This window comes from Haliotis rubra, unplaced genomic scaffold (genome assembly GCF_003918875.1).
Source record: "Haliotis rubra isolate DU_JTF1 unplaced genomic scaffold, ASM391887v1 Scf144, whole genome shotgun sequence".
NCBI classification, from domain to species: domain Eukaryota; kingdom Metazoa; phylum Mollusca; class Gastropoda; order Lepetellida; family Haliotidae; genus Haliotis; species Haliotis rubra.
Window position 1 is genome coordinate 1,866,658 of NW_025765381.1, and position 21,269 is coordinate 1,887,926.

The 21,269-nt window shown below is 42.8% G+C and overlaps 1 protein-coding gene across 1 annotated transcript in view; it reads right to left on the reverse strand.

Annotated features, from left to right (window-relative positions):
• The window catches only part of LOC124269314 (GPI inositol-deacylase-like), a 102,257-nt gene that overhangs the window by 68,945 nt on the left and 12,043 nt on the right, over window positions 1–21,269 (reverse strand). Inside the window, 11 exon segments of the mRNA XM_046704327.1 lie at window positions 7,295–7,445; window positions 11,323–11,392; window positions 13,011–13,157; window positions 13,540–13,617; window positions 13,978–14,185; window positions 14,280–14,387; window positions 17,421–17,495; window positions 18,416–18,479; window positions 19,271–19,323; window positions 19,846–19,938; window positions 20,292–20,456. Of these exon segments, the coding sequence (XP_046560283.1) occupies window positions 7,295–7,445; window positions 11,323–11,392; window positions 13,011–13,157; window positions 13,540–13,617; window positions 13,978–14,185; window positions 14,280–14,387; window positions 17,421–17,495; window positions 18,416–18,479; window positions 19,271–19,323; window positions 19,846–19,938; window positions 20,292–20,456 (1,212 nt within the window).

The window sequence follows — 21,269 nt, forward strand, 5'->3', positions numbered from 1 at the left end:
GAGTGAGGGTTGTGAGGTTCATCACTACAGTGAGTGAGGGTTGTGAGGTTCATCACTACAGTGAGTGAGGTTGTGAGGTTTATCACTACAGTGATGAGTGAGGGTTGTGAGGTTCATCACTACAGTGAATGAGGGTTGTGAGGTTTCATCACTACAGTGAGTGAGGGGGTTGTGAGGTTCATCACTACAGTGAGTGAGGGTTGTGAGGTTCATCACTACAGTGAGTGAAGGTTTTGAGGTTCATCACTACAGTGAATGAGGGTTGTGAGGTTTAATGCTACAGTGAGTGAGGGTTGTGAGGTTCATCACTACAGTGAGTGAGGGTTGTGAGGTTCATCACTACAGTGAGTGAGGGTTGTGAGGTTCATCACTACAGTGAGTGAGGGTTGTGAGGTTTATCACTACAGTGAGTGAGGGTTGTGAGGTTCATCACTACAGTGAGTGAGGGTTGTGAGGTTTATCACTACAGTGAGTGAGGGTTGTGAGGTTCATCACTACAGTGAGTGAGGGTTGTCTTGGGTTCATCACTATAGTGAGTGAGGGTTGTGAGGTTCATCACTACAGTGAGTGAGGGTTGTGAGGTTCATCACTACAGTGAATGAGGGTTGTGAGGTTCATCACTACAGTGAGTGAAGGTTTTGAGGTTCATCACTACAGTGAATGAGGGTTGTGAGGTTTAATGCTACAGTGAGTGAGGGTTGTGAGGTTTAATTCTACAGCCGAGTGAGGGTTGTAAGGTTCATCACTACAGTGAGTGAGGGTTGTGAGGTTCATCACTACAGTGAGTGAGGGTTGTGAGGTTCATCACTACAGTGAGTGAGGGTTGTGAGGTTCATCACTACAGTGAGTGAGGGTTGTGAGGTTTAATGCTACAGTGAGTGAGGGTTGTGAGGTTCATCACTACAGTGAGTGAGTGTTGTGAGGTTTAATGCTACAGTGAGTGAGGGTTGTGAGGTTCATCACTACAGTGAGTGAGGGTTGTGAGGTTCATCACTACAGTGAGTGAGGGTTGTGAGGTTCATCACTACAGTGAGTGAGGGTTGTGCGGTTCATCACTATAGTGAGTGAGGGTTGTGAGGTTCATCACTACAGTGAGTGAGGTTGTGAGGTTTATCACTACAGTGAGTGAGGGTTGTGAGGTTCATCACTACAGTGAGTGAGGGTTGTGAGGTTTAATGCTACAGTGAGTGAGGGTTGTGAGGTTTAATGCTACAGCGAGTGAGGGTTGTAAGGTTCATCACTACAGTGAGTGAGGGTTGTGAGGTTCATCACTACAGTGAGTGAGGGTTGTGAGGTTCATCACTACAGTGAGTGAGGGTTGTGAGGTTCATCACTACAGTGAGTGAGGGTTGTGAGGTTTAATGCTACAGTGAGTGAGTGTTGTGAGGTTTAATGTTACAGTGAGTGAGGGTTGTGAGGTTTAATGCTACAGTGAGGGAGGGTTGTGAGGTTTATCACTACAGTTAGTGAGTGTTGTGAGGAGGTTCATCACTACAGTGAGTGAGGGGTTGTGAGGTTAAATGCTACAGTGAGTGATGGTTGTAGGGTTTAATGCTACAGTGAGTGAGGGTTGTGAGGTTTATCACTACAGTGAGTGAGGGTTGTGAGGTTTATCACTACAGTGAGTGAGGGTTGTGAGGTTTATCACTACAGTGAGTGAGGGTTGTGAGGTTCATCACTACAGTGAGTGAGGGTTGTGAGGTTTATCACTACAGTGAGTGAGGGTTGTGAGGTTCATCACTACAGTGAGTGAGGGTTGTCTTGGTTCATCACTATAGTGAGTGAGGGTTGTGAGGTTCATCACTACAGTGAGTGAGGTTGTGAGGTTTATCACTACAGTGAGTGAGGGTTGTGAGGTTCATCACTACAGTGAGTGAGGGTTGTGAGGTTCATCACTACAGTGAGTGAGGGTTGTGAGGTTCATCACTACAGTGAGTGAGGGTTGTGAGGTTCATCACTACAGTGAGTGAAGGTTTTGAGGTTCATCACTACAGTGAATGAGGGTTGTGAGGTTTAATGCTACAGCGAGTGAGGGTTGTGAGGTTCATCACTACAGTGAGTGAGGGTTGTGAGGTTCATCACTACAGTGAGTGAGGGTTGTGAGGTTCATCACTACAGTGAGTGAGGGTTGTGAGGTTTATCACTACAGTGAGTGAGGGTTGTGAGGTTCATCACTACAGTGAGTGAGGGTTGTGAGGTTTATCACTACAGTGAGTGAGGGTTGTGAGGTTCATCACTACAGTGAGTGAGGGTTGTCTTGGTTCATCACTATAGTGAGTGAGGGTTGTGAGGTTCATCACTACAGTGAGTGAGGGTTGTGAGGTTCATCACTACAGTGAGTGAGGGTTGTGAGGTTCATCACTACAGTGAGTGAAGGTTTTGAGGTTCATCACTACAGTGAATGAGGGTTGTGAGGTTTAATGCTACAGTGAGTGAGGGTTGTGAGGTTTAATGCTACAGCGAGTGAGGGTTGTAAGGTTCATCACTACAGTGAGTGAGGGTTGTGAGGTTCATCACTACAGTGAGTGAGGGTTGTGAGGTTCATCACTACAGTGAGTGAGGGTTGTGAGGTTCATCACTACAGTGAGTGAGGGTTGTGAGGTTTAATGCTACAGTGAGTGAGGGTTGTGAGGTTCATCACTACAGTGAGTGAGGGTTGTGAGGTTTAATGCTACAGTGAGTGAGGGTTGTGAGGTTCATCACTACAGTGAGTGAGGGTTGTGAGGTTTATCACTACAGTGAGTGAGGGTTGTGAGGTTCATCACTACAGTGAGTGAGGGTTGTCTTGGTTCATCACTATAGTGAGTGAGGGTTGTGAGGTTCATCACTACAGTGAGTGAGGTTGTGAGGGTTTATCACTACAGTGAGTGAGGGGTTGTGGAGGTTCATCACTACAGTGAATGAGGGTTGTGAGGTTCATCACTACAGTGAGTGAAGGTTTTGAGGTTCATCACTACAGTGAATGAGGGTTGTGAGGTTTAATGCTACAGTGAGTGAGGGTTGTGAGGTTTAATGCTACAGCGAGTGAGGGTTGTAAGGTTCATCACTACAGTGAGTGAGGGTTGTGAGGTTCATCACTACAGTGAGTGAGGGTTGTGAGGTTCATCACTACAGTGAGTGAGGGTTGTGAGGTTCATCACTACAGTGAGTGAGGGTTGTGAGGTTTAATGCTACAGTGAGTGAGTGTTGTGAGGTTTAATGTTACAGTGAGGGAGGGTTGTGAGGTTTAATGCTACAGTGAGTGAGGGTTGTGAGGTTTATCACTACAGTTAGTGAGTGTTGTGAGGTTTATCACTACAGTGAGTGAGGGTTGTGAGGTTCATCACTACAGTGAATGAGGGTTGTGAGGTTTAATGCTACAGTGAGTGAGGGTTGTGAGGTTTAATGCTACAGTGAGTGAGGGTTGTGAGGTTTAATGCTACAGTGAGTGAGGGTTGTGAGGTTTAATGCTACAGTGAGTGAGGGTTGTGAGGTTTACACTATGGTGAGTGAGGGTTGTGAGGTTTAATGCTACAGTGAGTGAGGGTTGTGAGGTTTAATGCTACAGTGAGTGAGGGTTGTGAGGTTTACACTATGGTGAGTGAGGGTTGTGAGGTTTAATGCTACAGTGAGTGAGGGTTGTGAGGTTTAATGCTACAGTGAGTGAGGGTTGTGAGGTTTACACTATGGTGAGTGAGGGTTGTGAGGTTTAATGCTACAGTGAGTGAGGGTTGTGAGGTTTATCACTACAGTTAGTGAGGGTTGTGAGGTTTAATGCTACAGTGAGTGAGAGTTGTGAGGTTTATCACTACAGTGAATGTTTTGAAGTTTAACACGAAGGTGAGTGAGTGCTGTGAGGTTTAACACCATGCAGCCATACAACTGGGTTTTCGCTGAGTGCAGCATTGAACAACACACAAAAAAACAAGTATTTGAGTGCCATGCAAGCAACAGTACTGAAACAAACCAGACATGAACATAAACATGTTACAAGGCACAGATGGATGAGGATAAGTTGATCTGGAGACTTCATTCCTTTCAGACATGCTGGAACAATCATATCACTCCTCAGACACACAACCAGTCATTGGAACTGAAACTGTATCAAGTTAGACAATTAGGGCTGAGTGTCCACCTCGTGTACCATCCAAGAACAATCCTGTCCAATTTGAAGACAATTGAGTTTCAGCTGGATAATGTTACAAGGATCATCTTCCAGTGGGTCATTAGCTGATGCTGTCCGCTTGTAACATGGTCAGTGCAGATTAGTCTCCAGGTGACCACTTGCAGACGGCACATGACCTAACCTCTTGGGAGTCACTACACTGAACTTGGGCTCTTGGAATTAGAGAAAATTAGGTTCTCAGCCAAATATCAACCTGGTCTGTCATGGGAACATCTAGAGAAGAGCTAGACTGGTTTCAGTCTCTTCTGAGTGACCATTCCTGTCAAATATTAACCTGGTCTGTCGTAGGAACATCCACAGAAAAGCTAGACTGGTTCCATTCTCTTTTGAGTGAATGTCTTACTCAAGTCTCATCCTGGTCTGTCATGGATCTGCCAGAGAAAACTGAGAAAATGCAGAACTGAACCCAGTCTCTTCCTGAGTCAGATACAAAACTGGGTCTATCATGCATCTTCAAGAGGTGGCAGAAAAGTTGAGAGCCAAACTACTATGAACTGCTCTGATGAATTATTGTTTCAACATTTCCACCTACAATCTCCACACACTTCTGCCAAGAGTGCTGGAGTCCATAGATCCCATTGGTGTAGAAGGCTTCCTATTGGTGGTGCAAAGAATCCCCCACAGCAGAAATGATATAATGATGCTAAATGATGGCTGGACAATTCATTTTTAGGTTTTGCAGGAATGGAAAACCAACTGTCCCAAATCGAGTTTAAAAACTGCAGCCATGCTGTGCAGCCATGGCAACAACATACTGTCAAAGTTTGTTTGGAAAACTCATTATCTTTCAAAAATGTTTTCAAAGGAATTCTATATGACATTTTGTTATCCTATCAACCTCAGACTGATGAAGTCACATTATAACAATATTCCAGTGCCAACAGGGACACCAAGTAGGCTTCTACTCATATGGGGGTTAATGTTTCCTCTAGGATTCAGAAAGGGCAGGGTAACTTCAAAGAAAAGGGCACTTCATAATCTAAAAGGGCATTTTGGTGAGGATTATTGAAAAAATAACAATAACAAAATGTATATGAAGTCAAATGCTCTTATAATTTTATTTCTAAAGTTCATTAATTACTCTTCTCATTTTGTATTTTAAGATCAAAACTTGGAAAAAAAGCATTTCAAGACATTAATGTGTTATCACATTTGTTTTAAATTTCACAAAACTCAGTTTACAGTCTTCTATCTCTTTTATTGTATCTTAAAGCGACATGAAGGACAAAGACTTGATTATGGACATCTGGCTAATATCAAAACTCCTTAATGTCTTGTTGGCCTTGATGTGATGCCTGCTCACAGTGGCAGACTGAAGGAATCTCACAGGGAACCAGGGAGGTAAAGTGTTTTTCGTCGTACCTATGATGTGAGGGTATGTATGTGTATGTGCGGCTATGCTTTGGTTTTACAGAGCTAGCTCACTGGATACCATGCCGCACATGAATACCCCATTCAGACACATTATACTGACTCCGAGCACCAGTCCTTGTTGTATTAATGCCCGGCGCCAGGCAGGGACCAACAAGTACCATATTTTAACATCTTTTGGTAGGACTCGGCGACTTCCGCTCTCAGGCACCTCTAACCACCACTACACCACGAGGCGGTTCGATGACCAGGAGGACTGGCCTAACCTAAAGTACATGTAGTGATTGCTGCATGTTCTTGCATGTAGCATTTTAATGTGACTGAGATTTTATGTTGATTTTATCTACACACTTGCCATATGATGTTGGTGTTCATTAATAACTGACTTCACACAATGGATGCAAGTGCAGGTTTGTACATATGTCTTCAGTTAGAGGACTGAACATGTCAACCAGGTCAGAAGGTCATGGACCATAAAGCAGGAGCAGTGGGACAGTCTAGTGGTTAAAGTAGTCACCGAACACCAGGGTCCAATTCCCTCCTTGGATACAGTATGTGAAGCCCTTTTCTAGTGTCCCCTGCTATGATAATGCTTAGATACTGCTAAAAGTAGCGTAAAACTGACTGACTGAGTTTGGTTTTATGCCGCTTTTAGCAATATTCCAGCAACATCAAGGCGGGACACCAGAAATGGGCTTCACACATTGTGCCCATGTGGGGATTCGAACCCGGGTCTTCGGCGTGACGAGCCAACGCTTTAACCATTAGGCTACCCCACCGCCCCAGTAGAGTAAAAACCCTACTCACTCACTAAAATGTGAGCGATATAGCTCCACATTTCTGATGCATTATCTGGCAACATTGAATGTACACAATGAAACCTTGTTAATCTGGACCCTGTGAATCTGGGCACCTAGAATTATCAAATAATATGGCTGGAAAGCTTACATGCTGCAAACAGGATCATAGTCTGTAAACCTGATTCACAAATCCTGAAATTTGACAATGAATGATTTCTTTGGGATGAAACTGGCTGGATTAACAAGGTTTGACTGTTTTGAATGCAAGACAAGAATTAATAAGATGTTTTTAATGACATGTTTTATGAGCTTACTATATACATACTAAACAGTCAGCTCTTGAGCAATCTAGTGAGACGTTAAGCAGTAACTTCCTTGCACAGAAACATACAATATACAGACCGCCTCCGTGGTGTAGTGGTTAGAGCGTCCGCCCGGAGAGCGGAAGGTCAAAAAGACGTTAAAATATGGTACTTGTTGGTCCCTGCCTGGCTCTCGGCATTAATGGGTACATCAAGGACTGGTCGGCTCGGAGTCAGTATAATGTGTCTGAGTGGGGTATTCATGCTTCACTGCGGCATGGTATCTCAGTGAGCTAGCACTATAAAACCAGCTTCAGTCTGGGCTAGTACAAGCAGCTGCACATACACATACACACGCATGCACGTCGTCATATGAGCGAAATATTCTCAAGCAAGACGTTAAACCCAATTTCACCTCACCTCACCATAACCAAGACAACAGTGAGATTTTACAACTGCTTCACCCACTATGTCTCACCTTCACCAGAGTAGCTGACAATGAGTGCTTTCAAAGCCCTAAGTTCCAGTCATATCATGCAACAGAGTCACAGTGCCATGGCATCTGGATGAAACCATCACGGCACCCTGACACAACAATCAGTATGAAGGTGCCCTACGGCAACCATCAGAGCAGCTGGGACAAGTGTGACACCTACCTGCCCCATGACATGTACAGGTGACGTGGTCAGCTTCAGGTGGTATGAGCAGGATGGATGGAGGAACATCTCCAGATGAACTGCCTCATCCTCAGCATCCCTCGGCTTGCCGCTCTGCACCTTCACTGGGAATTGTCCAGTCTCTCGGAACCTGAATACCGATCATAAGTTGCACTCTCATAGCACATGTTTAAACCTTCTTGATACACAGAGATTACTGATTGTCTGTCAGATACTATCTATCTTAACAAAGTTGTTTCAAATCATATCTAATGAATGGAAACCAGTTAGATATGTTTCATAAAAACAAGTTGCAACATAAATATTATCTGCCAGGCACAAGTGCAGTAATCTGTTTCTAACACCCCCCTAAAACTGTACCCTATCTACATCAAATCGACATATACTCTGCAAAAGAAAAGAAATGCAAAAGTGGTTTTCAGATGTATACTTAATGTATACATACATAAGATCATAATAAATTGTTCAAATCTGGCACAAGTCATTGATTGAGGTTCATCACTGCACACATGAAACAATCAAATGTCAAGGTGAAGGTCATCTATCCTTGATATCTTGTTTGGCCCCATGAGAGTCCAGAGCTGCCTGGCATCACCACTATCAAAGAGACTACAAATTGAGGACAAGGAATGTTCACCCACTCTTCCTGCAGTGACAACTGTTGGAGGTTCTGTGGCTGTTGCTGACGTCATCACAGACGTTCATCTCTTACTGTTTGATGGGGTTTAGATCTGGAGACCTTGAGGGCCAATGCAATACTTGGATGTTGTGGTTCCTCAAAAAGGTTGTCAGTCTTGCTGTGTGAGGTCGGCGTTGTTGAAAAATGACATTTGCTTGTTCCTTAATTTGATGGACATGTGGCCGAAGAATTTCATCTGTGTAACATTAAGCCATTAAACTGCCCTGGATGGGTACCAAGTCTGCTATACCCGTATGGGAGATGGCAGCCCACATCATTACAATCATTACACTCCTACCACCAAACCTGTCCACTTCCTGCATGCCGTTTCAAGTAAATATGTCTTCAAATTGTACAGAAAAGCAAAAAGACGAGATTTGTCACTGTACAAGTGATGGGAGCCAAATTCCATAGAAAGGACACAATGAGAAAGGACACAATGAGGGGGAAACACATCTCCATTGTGGCCATACTCCCCATGACACGTATATACTAGTTTGGTTTTACGCCAAACACATCTCCATTGTGGCCATACTTCAGTGTGGGGATTCGAACTTGACACTGTTGACCTCTCAGCCCGATGATGCTGATCAGTCAGAATCACGCCTTGCACTGGTCATCTGCCGCAAATACACACAAACGGTTTCTCACTGTCTGGGCTGAAAGGGTTGATCTGGGTAGGTCCCATGTTGATCCTTTTTCTGTCAGATATTTCCGATTATTCTATTTCAGTGTTTCCTTTATTTTTTGCTGAATATATACTAGGCACATAAAGAAACTGTGCATACAAAAATTGAAAATCTAAATTTATCAAACCTGTGTAGACACATAAGGATTTAAACTCAGAGATTAGTGACATGTATCCAACATGCATGCACGTGCCACGTTCCGTGACGTCAGTGGGTTCGTCCTTGAGACGTGCAATATGTTGTTGCACGTGTATTCCGGGAAAGAGAAACAGAGCAAATGAATGCCACACAATACTGTCAGTTTGGAAAGCTCAACACCTGCCCTTGCAATCGTTCAAAAAATTAAACGGCTATTGAAACGCATAGCATGCCAAGGCTCACGTCTGCACAACGTCATGAGGCCATCGGGATGGTCCGTGGGGGAATGTCTCAACGACAAGTGGCTGCACATTTCCACTGCCACAGGAACACCATTTCTGCACTTGTGAGACGCTACCAGAACACAAATGACGTCATCGATCGGCCACGTTCTGGACATCCACGTGTAACAACGCCAAGACAGGACAGATGGATAAGGGTGACCCATCTATGCCACAGATTTCAGACTGCAGTGATGACTGCCCGAACCATCCCAGGACTTCGCCGTATCCACCCCAACACAGTTCGACAACGTTTACGTCATCACGGGATCAGACCACGACGTCCCGCCATACGGCCTATCCTGACACAACGTCATCGACAAGCTCGCCAAATGTGGTGCTGAAATCATGTCCGCAGACCCTTGTTTTGGTGGAGAAATGTTGTTTTTACAGATGAGTCCAGGTTTAACATTTCCCATAGTGATGGACGTCCAACGTGCCTATAGACGGCACGTGGGAGAACGTTATGCACAGGCCTGTGTCTTGGAGAGGAATTGCTTTGGTGGTGGTTCATTGATGATTTGAGGTGGAATAACAGCACGCCAAAGAACTCCTTTGGTGATTGTTCAGGGCAACTTAACTGGTGTGGGCTACAGGGATCAGATTCTTCGACCTGTGATAATTCCTTTTCTGCAACGCGTCATGGCCCTGGGTTAACATTCCAACAGGACAATGCCCGGCCTCTCATACGGCAAGGGTTGCTATGGATTTCTTGCAACACCACAACGTTGACTTACTGCCTTGGCCTGCAAATTCACGGATCTCTCCCCGATAGAGCATGTTTGGGACGAGATGGTTCGACGTCGCCATACGCCTTCTTCATCATCGCCAGATAACTTCCTTGACCTTGCAACAGAACTTGAGAGAATCTGGCGTGACATCCCACAAGCCTTCCTTGCACGTTTGATAGGCTCTATGCGTCGTCCATGCACTGCTGTTCTCAATGCCGATGGTGGACATACCCGTTATTGAGCTTGTGACATGGTCGTTTGACCCCTGTCCTGCTTGTGGACTCGTGACGTCATTGTGATTGACTTTTCAATTGAAATTCTCCCTACTTGTTATGGTCTCATGATCCCTCCATTAAAGTTTATATGTACCTTTGACATTGTTATCGTACTTATCAGCTGGGATAATATTTTGACAATGCACAGTTTCTTTATGTGCCTAGTATATATTTGGTCCATTTTCATCACTACAGTGGCGCATCAATACATAACAAAACAGTCAAATGTAATGTCATCCTACCAACTGCTTACTACTCATACCAAGGGAAGCCCTCCACACTAACTTTTCCTTCACTCCTGAGGATAGTAGGGGCAAAGATATTAATGAAAACTAGAAAAGACATGAGGACATTTATTTACAATCTAAAGCCATAAAGTTTCCACAATACATAAACAAGTTCAACCAAAGCACAACTAACTTAATTCGCAAGTTTCTCACCAGCGGGTGTGTAAGAGATTATTGACTGAGGGTATCTCTGCATCCCTAATATGACATATAACCCCATAAAATATATAAGACCCATATAAAGTATGGTGATAAATATTGTTTTCATTCTATGGCCACACTTTGTATTTTCTGATATTTATTAAATATGAAATAACAGCATTTATAAATTTATATTTATTAAACACTTGTTGACATATTCAGCACATACAACTATACAACCACAAAAAAGCCAACATAAAACCCCATAAATTCAAAAACATAATTGAAGCTATCTACATAGTATATGACCTCAGCAAACATCATGTAAAGAAATTCAATGACAGTACTGCAGCGATAAATACTGTTAAAATCCTGTTAGCATCCTGTTTATTTTCTGCACAAAACCAACAGAACCATCCATGCCAACTCTAACTGTGAAGGTCTCAGTTAGAATGAACCTCAGTAACCCATGCTTGTCATAAGAGGCGACTAACGGGATCGGGTGGTCAGGCTCGCCGACTTGTCATCGGTTCCCAATTGCGCAGATCGATGCTCATGCTGTTGATCACTGGATTATCTGGTCCAGACTCGATTATTTACAGACCGCCGCCATATAGCTGGAATATTGCTGAGTGCGGGTAAAACTGAAATCTCACTCACTCACTCCATGCCAAGTCTAAAAGGGAATATTTGCACCCATTTTATGACCAATGAAAACCAATGATCGTGGTTTGACTGGAAACATTACCACTTTAAGAGATATCCTCCTTATTACAAACAACTTACTTGCTGAATCCATATGTGCTTTCATTACTCCAGGGTACATTCAGAGTGTACACAATCCCTTCATACTCAGCTGAAATACACACAACAATTGATTGTACTTATCATAACCATTGTCAATCCCAGAGCAACAAAAACAATGAGCCTAATATAAACTGTAAGAATCATATTTTAATCACACAGAATGAGGATTATATGTTTTTTCAGCTGTTGTACGTGTTTGCTCAAGCTAAAATGAGGTGTGTTGCATCACACAGATATTGTAACAACTCGGATAATGGCAGAGTAAGTTGTGTTGTATAACTTAGTGACATGTTTTACAGTTGTTCATGGCATTAGCGAGAAAACAACAGATGTTCTTAAAGGCACACTATCACGTCACACTTATCTAAAAATCAATATTGCATTTCTCTCATTAATACTAACTCTCAGCCTCCAGCGAAGAGACCATATAATTTATTCTGAAAAAAATTACGTATAATGATTACAGTATGAAATTAAAAAGTTCGAATGATTTAATGCAACATTGCATTAAATCGACATTCACGCCTTCTACTGACCGAACTGTATTTCAAGCAAACCCCATTGAGTTATGTCCCTTGGAATGCTCTTTAGGAATATCCTATATCCACCTTGTGATTGAGGCCAGTTCGGCATACACCAACAACACTGCATGCAACAGTTTTCAATGTACGGAGCAATCATTTACATTACATGGCAAGTGTTATCTGTTTAGAAGCTGTTCGCCTTGAAGTTTCAATTATCGATTTCAGGCAAGTCGTAAGGGATAATAAGTCTTTTATTGTATCAATAGGAAGCTACAGTGAGTGCATATGCCCCAATATATATATCATAGACCAAAATATTGTCGAAAAAGCGCAACATTGTGCCTTTAAGCATCTGAAATGTACATGATGTCATTACACTAAGTACATCTGACAAGATTTGGGTTTCAGATTAGATGCCCAAGTAGCCAACTCCTCACCTGCATAATAATAATAATAATAATGCACATTTATAATCGCCTTTTCCACGCCTTTGGTATGCTCAAAGCTACAAAGATGAAGATGGGTGAAGTTATGAGAAGTATACTGAGAAAAGGTGGGTTTTCAGTTTTGCTTTAAAACTATCAAAACTGTCAGAGTCTTTGATGTCATATGGAAGAACATTCCAGAGGGCGGTGCTGTGTAGGAGAAGCTGCGGTGTCGAAGATTTCAGTTTGTAGGAGGGTATCACAAGAAGATTCTGAGAGTTGGAGCGGAGACTGCGGGCAGGTACATATGGGTGAAGCAGGTCAGAGAGGTAGGAAGGGGGGGCAAGCCATGGAGACATTTATGCGTCAGGAGAGAATTTTGAAATCGATTCTTGCCTTGACTGGAAGCCAGTGGAGTTCTTTAAGGACAGGAGTGATGTGGACCGCGTTTAGAAGTTCTACTGATAATGCGGGCAGAGGTGTTTTGAATCCTCTGCAGTTTATCAATCAGATTGGAGTTGATGCCAGAAAGAACACTGTTACAATAGTCGAGCCTGGATGTTACTAGAGCTCGAACAAGGGCTTGAGTTGCTGCAGAAGTCAAGTACTGGCGAATGTTGCTGATCGACCTGAGATGGAAGAAGCATGTTTTGCTCACTTGGTTAACATGGGCATTGAGCGTCAAAGAAGAATCAATGTGAGCGCCAAGATTCCTCACAACATCTGATGGGCCGGATATCCGCATCTGCAACTTTGAGGGTGACAGCATCCACCTTGCTTAGTTGTTGTCTTGTGCCCACAAGGAGTGCTTCGGTTTTCGTGTCATTCAGCTTGAGCTTGTTTGTAGTCATCCATGACTTTATGTCTAGTGTACAGTCAGCGTCGTTGAAGAGACTCATTCAACTCTGATGGGTGAAACGATTCCAGAAGCTGGGTGTCATCAGCATAAACATGGTGAGACATATCATGATCACTGACAATGTATCCAACATGCCCTGTGTACAACACAAACAGAACCGGGCCAAGAACCGATCCTTGGGGCACTCCACAGGAGACAGCCGCCCGCGGTTGGAGGCGCTCTCTGCCCACAAGGACCGATTGATGCCGACCTGTCAGGTAAGAGGAAACCCACTGAAGGACAAGGTCACTCAGTCCATAATGATGCTGCAATCTAGTCAGGAGTTTAGGGTGGTCAGCGATGTCGAAAGCAGCGGATAAGTCCAACATGACCAGAGCTGAAATCTTACCCTCGTCAGTGGCACGTTGAAGTTTGTCAGTTACATGAAGCAGTGCTGTCTCTGTACTGTAGTACTGCGGTAGGCAGACTGGAATGAATCAAGGAGATCATGACTTAACAGATGTTCTTTGAGACAGGAGTGAACTGCTTTCTCAATGATTTTGGATATGAAAGACAAGTTTGAGACAGGCGAAAGTTTCTCAGATCTTGAGGATCAAGCCAGACTTTTCAATAGTGGTCTGACCACCGCCCCTTGAAACTGTTTGGGAACAGACCGTTCTGAAGACTTATATTGACAATCTTAGTGATGGGTGAAATCAGTAGGTCCAGATGCTTTATTAGAAGTTTGGTTGGAATGGGGTCAGAGTCACAAGAAGTGGGTTTTGATGAGCGAATGAGTTGTTCTATTTCCTTGGGACTAAATGTTCTGAAATGTGACAGGGGTCACCTGCAAACATTGGTTCACTGTAATCGCCATCACAGGCAAGACCATGGCGAATTTTCTCAATTTTTGCGATAAAGAAGGAATTGAGCGAGTTTGCCAGTTCCTTCTGTTCCTCTGCTGGAGACTGAGTATCTTGTTCTCGTCCCTTTCCAAGCAGTTTGCCCATGAGCCGATAAAGGGATGCTGGCTTACCCATGCTGTCGGTTATGCTCTTGAGACAATAGTTCCTTTTAGCGAAATAATCAGTCGTCTGGTATCATTTGCAACACTGCCGATATATTTGCCGATGTATTTCTAGCGAGTACTGCGCCATTTTCTCTCTGCTCTGCGCCGTAGACGCCGGTGGCGTACAGCCTCGTCATACCATGGGGCATGAGGGCGAAGGATAACCTTCTTCTCAACTGTAGGGCGTGCTTATCCAGAAGTGATGTAAGAGTATCACAGAAGAGTTGAACAAGTTCATCAACGTCAGAAGGAGGATCACTCAGTAATTTAGAGGTCAGTAAATCAAGCCTGAAAGTCTCAGATGGAATTTTACTGATGTTTCGACAAGGTAAAACCAATGCGCTCATTCTCTGGCTTTGCCAGCTTTAAGTTGAAGAAGACACTGAAGTGGTCGAAATCTGCTGGTCCTTGACCTGAGCGTCACCAACAAGTTTGAGATCACTGTGTGTGATAACCCAGTCCAGAATATTTCGGACTTATGAGTTGGCATGATGACATGCTGAGTCAACGAGTGAGAGTTCATGAGCTTGACAAACTTCTTTACCTCTGGTTTTCCTGAGAATTGAAATGTATGTTAAAATCACCAAGGTAAATTGTACAGCTTCTGGAGTGTGATGCAAACAGGGCAGATAACTCTTGATGAAAGTCTTTGTTTGACAGTTTGTTTTGGACGGAGGGTGGGGGCGATAAATACAGACCAGTCTCACAGTAGTCTGTCCAGATGTCAACATTACCTCCATCTTTTCAAAGATTTAAGACTACTGTTTAAATCTGTAAGACAATTGTGAGTGTTTTCCTGTAGAGAATCGCAAGACCACCACCTTTAGAGTCGAGTCGTGGATGATGCACGAAGGAATGAGACATTGGCGTCATTTCAGCTATCGTAGTCTCATCACCAACATTCCTCAGCCAGGTCTCTGTGAGAATTAGCACATCAATATCATCATCAATGATCATATCAAAGATATCTACAGGTTTATTCACGAGATGACTGGGCATTCAAAGGCACATTCTAAGACATATTGGGGAGCATGAGGGTGTACTTGGATGAGATTGTTGTGGTTAGCACCACGACAGGACACAGTTGTTGAAACATTTGGGAAAACATTGTGACACACAGCAATTTTCCTTTTAATTTTCCTTTCCTGCTCTGTTTCCTCTCTTGGTTCTCTTGCTGACTGAGATCCCAGCATTGCGTAATGTTGTCAGGAGTGAGGCGTCGATATGATGATGTAAGACTCCACTCCCACCCGGGGCACAGGGTGAGCAACCTGGGCTGGCTGGTTGATTGAGAGACAAAAGATCTTCCCTGCTGTAGACACCATATAGGTGAGGTTGATTAACAGTCATTGTGATCTGGGTGCTTTGGGCTTGGGGAGAGATTGATAGCCAAGGCCAGAATGTGAATATTCCCATACACAGTAATGTGAAAAACATCAAATAACTCCACATATTGACAGTTTTGAAGTCTGAAATTTCACACAAATGATCATGGTAATGTTAGGGACATCTCTGACAAATTTGGTCAGTGTAGCAGGTATATATCCACAAAAGTATCAACAGAATAGAAGGAGCTACTGATTGCGGCTGCCTAGCGCGACCAGCGAAAAATTAGCCTGTTCATGCTCTTCTCAAGGTGGGGCGGTGGGGTAGCCTAGTGGTTAAAGCGTTGGCTTGTCACGCCAAAGACCCGGGTTCGATTCCCCACATGGGCACAATGTGTGAAGCCCATTTCTGGTGTCCCCCACCGTGATATTGCTGGAATATTGCTAAAAGCGGCGTAAAACTAAACTCAGTCAGTCAGTCTTCTGAAGGAATTTAACACTTTTCAAGGTAGAAGATTTGACCCAACTGTGTTTTTTAACAGATTGCTTAAGACATTCTTACTTTATTTCATTATTAGAATGCCTCCACTTTTCAATCGAACATCTTGAAATAGAATACAAAAATATCTCTGTTTTCGTTAGTTTGTTGCTTTACACTGCAGCTTTATATTCCAGCTGTATGGCGGCGGTCTCTTAATAATCAAGTGTGGACAAGGCAATCCAGTGATCAACAGCATGAACATCGATTTACACAATTGGGATACAATGACAGTGTCAGCAAGCCTGACCACCCGATCTCATTAGTCGCCTCTTACAACAAGAATGGGTTGCTGAAGACCAATTCTAACCCAGATCTTTGTGAGTGAATAGAAACTGAAATAGTATTTTAGTCATGACTGATACTAGCTGATGCAGTCAGACCAACTTCAGGCACTGGGATCCATGTATCTTTCATTTTGAGGTAGGGTGAATTTGCACAACGGTAGGTGATTTTCACAAAGGTAGGGTGAATTTTCACAGAGGTAGGGTGAATTTTCACAGAGGTAGGGTGAATTTTCACAGGGGTAGGGTGAATTTTCACAAAGGTAGGTTAATTTAGTGTGTAGTACATGGGTGAGATGGATATAGTGCAGACAAACCAAGAAACACAATCAAGGAGAAAATCTTGGATTCAAACCCACATAGACTCCTTTCTGCTATGCCTTAGGATCCCAATTCCCCACAGAGAATTGCAGCCCCTGGGCAACTCAAGCCCACCGAAAACTATTGAATACATGGGGAATGACATTAAGATGGAATGGTCCTAGTGGGAGTGCTGTTCTTTAGAGTATGACACATACATATATACAAGCATCTTGCTTCTACTTCAAGGGGCAATGCTTGTCGTAAGAGGCGACTAATGTGATCAGGTGGTCAGACTAGCTGACTTGGTTGACACATGTCATCGTATCCCAATTGCACAGATCGATGCTCATGCTGTTGATCACTGGATTGTCTGGTCCATACTCGATTATTTACAGACCACCGCCATATAGCTGGACTATTGCTGAGTGCGGCATAAAACTAAACTCACTCACTCATTCAAGGGGCAATGGGGAGGCCTGGTGGTTAAAGCATTCTCTCGTCACACCAAAGACCCAAGTTACATGCCCCACATGGGTACAGTGTGTGAAGCTCATTTTGGGTGTCTCCCACCATACTTTTACTGAAATATTGTAAAACGCGACATAAACCTTAATTACTCACTCGGTCTATTTCAGAGGTTTAAACATCAGATAGTAATGTCGCATCTCCAACAAATCTTCTGCTTACAATATGATTTGCTAACAAATATGAATTTGTAAAAAAAATAAACATAACGAATGTGACAATTCAATTCTCCATAAAACGACCTACCTTCTGCTTTGAGTGAGCTGCAATGACAACAATATGAGTTGCCTCCCCTAGTTCCTTTAGGTACATTCTTATAACCTGAAATGATCAACATATCCAGTATGGCAATGACACAAACTTAAGAGACATACAAATAAAAAGTCTTTTATATATAATAATAATAATAATAAATAAACATGACAACCACATCAAAAGATGAAGGCACTTAAGTTCTGTACAGATTGTGCCACAATGTTTTGCCACAACATCAAATCTGCATAATCTTTTTCAAAATTTCGATAAAGAATACAAAGTATAGTGAATTAGCAGATAAACAATTCCATCTAGATCTATGTTACTTGTAGATCTGAAACACATTATCTAATTATGTCTCTCCTTAAATAACCAGAAATGAATAAACCAGACAGTCATGTGGAATTAGCCCCTCTTCTAACAGTAATTACATTGACATCCAGGAACAAAGTGAAAGTGTGTGATAATGTGAAGTCTCACTACAACATATGTATACTGACAACAAACCAAGAATCATGCTAAGGGAAGAGGTGAGGTGAGGTGAAATTGGGCTTAACGTCGTGCTTGACAATATTTCGCTCATATGACGACGTGCATGCATGCGTGTGTATGTGTGTGTGCGGCTGCTTGTACTAGTCCAGACTGAAGCTGGTTTTATAGTGCTAGCCCACTGAGATACCATGCCGCAGTGAAGCATGAATACCCCATTCAGACACATTATACTGACTCCGAGCCGACCAGTCTTTGTTGTACCCATTAATGCCGAACGCCAGGCAGGGACCAACAAGTACCATATTTTAACGTCTTTTGGTATGACACGGTCGGGGATCGAACCTGCGACCTTCCACTCTCCGCTAAGGGAAGAGAACGCTGCACAAAACATAACAAAACCATAAACACCACTAGGCTGGGCCACTTCATGCCCTTGAATACAGGTGTAGAGGACCAAACTGTTTGATAGTGTTCATGATATAGTCCAGGCATACCTTTTTATTGGAGTAGTTGGGAGGCAGAGACTGGGCTTTGGCTGAAAGATTGATGCAGCTCGTGCTGAAATCAGAATGAATTTATATGACATGAAAACATTGACAAAATCAAATATTATCTCAACATGAAAAACACAATGGCAGACCGGGGGGTAGGGGGTGGTAGGAGGGCTTGCAACAGTAAAAGAAGCTATCAACTAGGTAACTATTCAAAGTCCCTCCACCCCCACCCACCACCAGCTACCCATGCTCTTGGGACAAGCGTTGAATATTGCCAGAATAAATCGCCCCAGACATATCAGTGAGTATGATTTTATGCCACTTTTAGCAATATTTTAACAATAGCTCACGTTGAGGGACACAAGACATTAGCTTCACACATTGTACCCATGTGGGTAATGGAAACCTACCCCTCACGGTCTTCTGTGTGACAAATGGTTTAACCACTAGGCTACCTCACAAGACATTAGCTTCACATTGTTGTACCCACGGGTCCGGGTCTTCTGTGTGACAAATGGTTTAACCGCTAGGCTACCCCTCACGTTGAGGGACACAAGTCATTAGCTTCACACATTGTACCCATGTGGGTAACTGAACCTGGATCTTCTGTGTGACAAATGGTTTAACCACTAGGCTACCCCTCACGTTGAGGGACACAAGACATTAGCTTCACACATTGTACCCATCTTCTGTGTGACAAATCTCGAGGGACCAAGACATTAACTTCACACATTGTACCAATGTGGGTAATGGAAACCGGGCCGTCTGTGTGACAAAAGGTTTAACCGCTAGGCTACCCCTCCGCTTCCCTCCCAATTAATCTAACAAATAATCAAAAATGTTTCAAAAACATACCATCTGTCTTGTTTCTCCTTCAAGGTACATGCACACACCCAATCTTGTCTAGTCTGGGAAGGAAAACATACTTGTTTTATTATGTTTAGAACCATGTAAACAATACGAATAACATTAGTAATAACAATACAAACATTTGTTGTTGGAAATGCCACATTTTCAAGCGGTCATCATGTCTGCCAATGAATATGACAAAAGAAAGTTTGAAACAAACTGGATTTTCTCCATCTATGGAATTAGCTGACACATCGCAAAAGTTGACTAACAGGATCGTGTGGTCAGATTCGCAGACTTGGTTATCAAATGTCATCCCACTTTGGTAGATCAATGTTGATGCTGTTTATCACTGGACTGTGTCTCATAATGTGTTGACTGCATCATTACCCATGAAGATTTGGGTTAGAATCGGTCTTCAGCAACAACTGCGACTAACAGGATCTGGTGTTCAAGCTCGCTGACTTTGTTGACACATATCATCGTATGCTTGATTGTTTACAGACTACCACCACATAGCTGGAATATTGCTGAATACAGCGTTAAACAAGCAAACCAATAAATCAGCTGACACGACTTACAATGTTGCTCATGATGATGACAGAGTCTATCTCCACTGCGGATTCTTCCGTCTCCCGAATCACAGGAACAGCGAAATACTTGGTGGATGACATCTGATCAACAAAAATGTTTCATTCTTCATACCTAGAAAACTGAGAAAATAGCATCACCTCGAAAGTTCTTAGATTGCACTGTTTCCTTTAAATGTTCCACTCATTATCCTCAGTTGACAAATTTCATAGCATTTGCAGCCCTTATCAAAAGCTATTAGAAACTTATCTAGTGACATGATTTTAGTAGTTTGTGTCCCTAAGAACACTCTTTTAACTGAGTTTTACCATGGAATAAGACAAATGTTGCACGTGTTGAAAGCACCCAATCTTAACAAAGACACAATGTTTTACTACTTCAAACATTTCACAATAACATACTGTCCCTACTGCGATTCATAATAAAATATTCTCACTTTTTCAGCACTGAATCTGAACAATTTGTTCTGTTTGACTTCCCAAGGAATCTTTGGATCAAGAGTTAGCTCCCCTGGAATGTTTTCCCGGTGTTTCTGACTGCCCGAGTTTGTCAGGAAGTGGTGTCGGAACACTCTCATCCTTCTGTCAGCATCTGTAGTCACCTGCAACAGAGGCAGTCACAATTTGATTAGTGCTTAAACTGAACAGAAAAACATATTAGTAACTTAAAAACTACCCATAAAAAGGTGAGTGACCTCTGTGCAGTTTTTAGCTCCAGCACAGCATGTATGTCAGTGTAATGGTCAAAGTGGGGTATCCCAGTGGTAAAAACCATCAACTTGTCATGCTAAAGGGGTTTGATTCTCCACATAGGTACAGTGTGTGTAGCCCATTTCCACTGCTGTGATATTGTTGGAATATTGCTAAAAGCAGCATAAAATCACTCTCATGCACTCACTCACTCACTCACACACTCACTCACTGTAGTGAAACCCACAAGCACAGGTATGGTGCAGGCAAAGGTCACAATCAGGTCAACTCTTGAATACAAACCAACAAACCAATCATAATAAAATTCCATCGTGAGTAAAGAATTCAACATTTTATGATAAAATTTGGTGTTTTAGTTAGTCACAGAAATCTTTGCGAGACAGGCTACCATCTCTTGTACGCTAGATTGGTGCAGCCTGCAGTTCTCAGAAGTGCTTGACATTAATTCAATCACCATGACAAGACTACTCAAATGTGACCTCAGCAAGTGTGATTAAAGCCTTTATAGGAGGAAAGTATGACCAATACTGATGTTATTTATCAGCTTGACAATTATATAGACATATTCAGTGTCATACCTGGTGTGTATTAGGATCGATTATATCAAACATGGCTCTCTTAGTCACCAGAACCATTTGTCTACACCTGGAAAACATCAAGCAGAAGAATGATCAACTTCACTAAACTTTTCAACCAGAAGATGA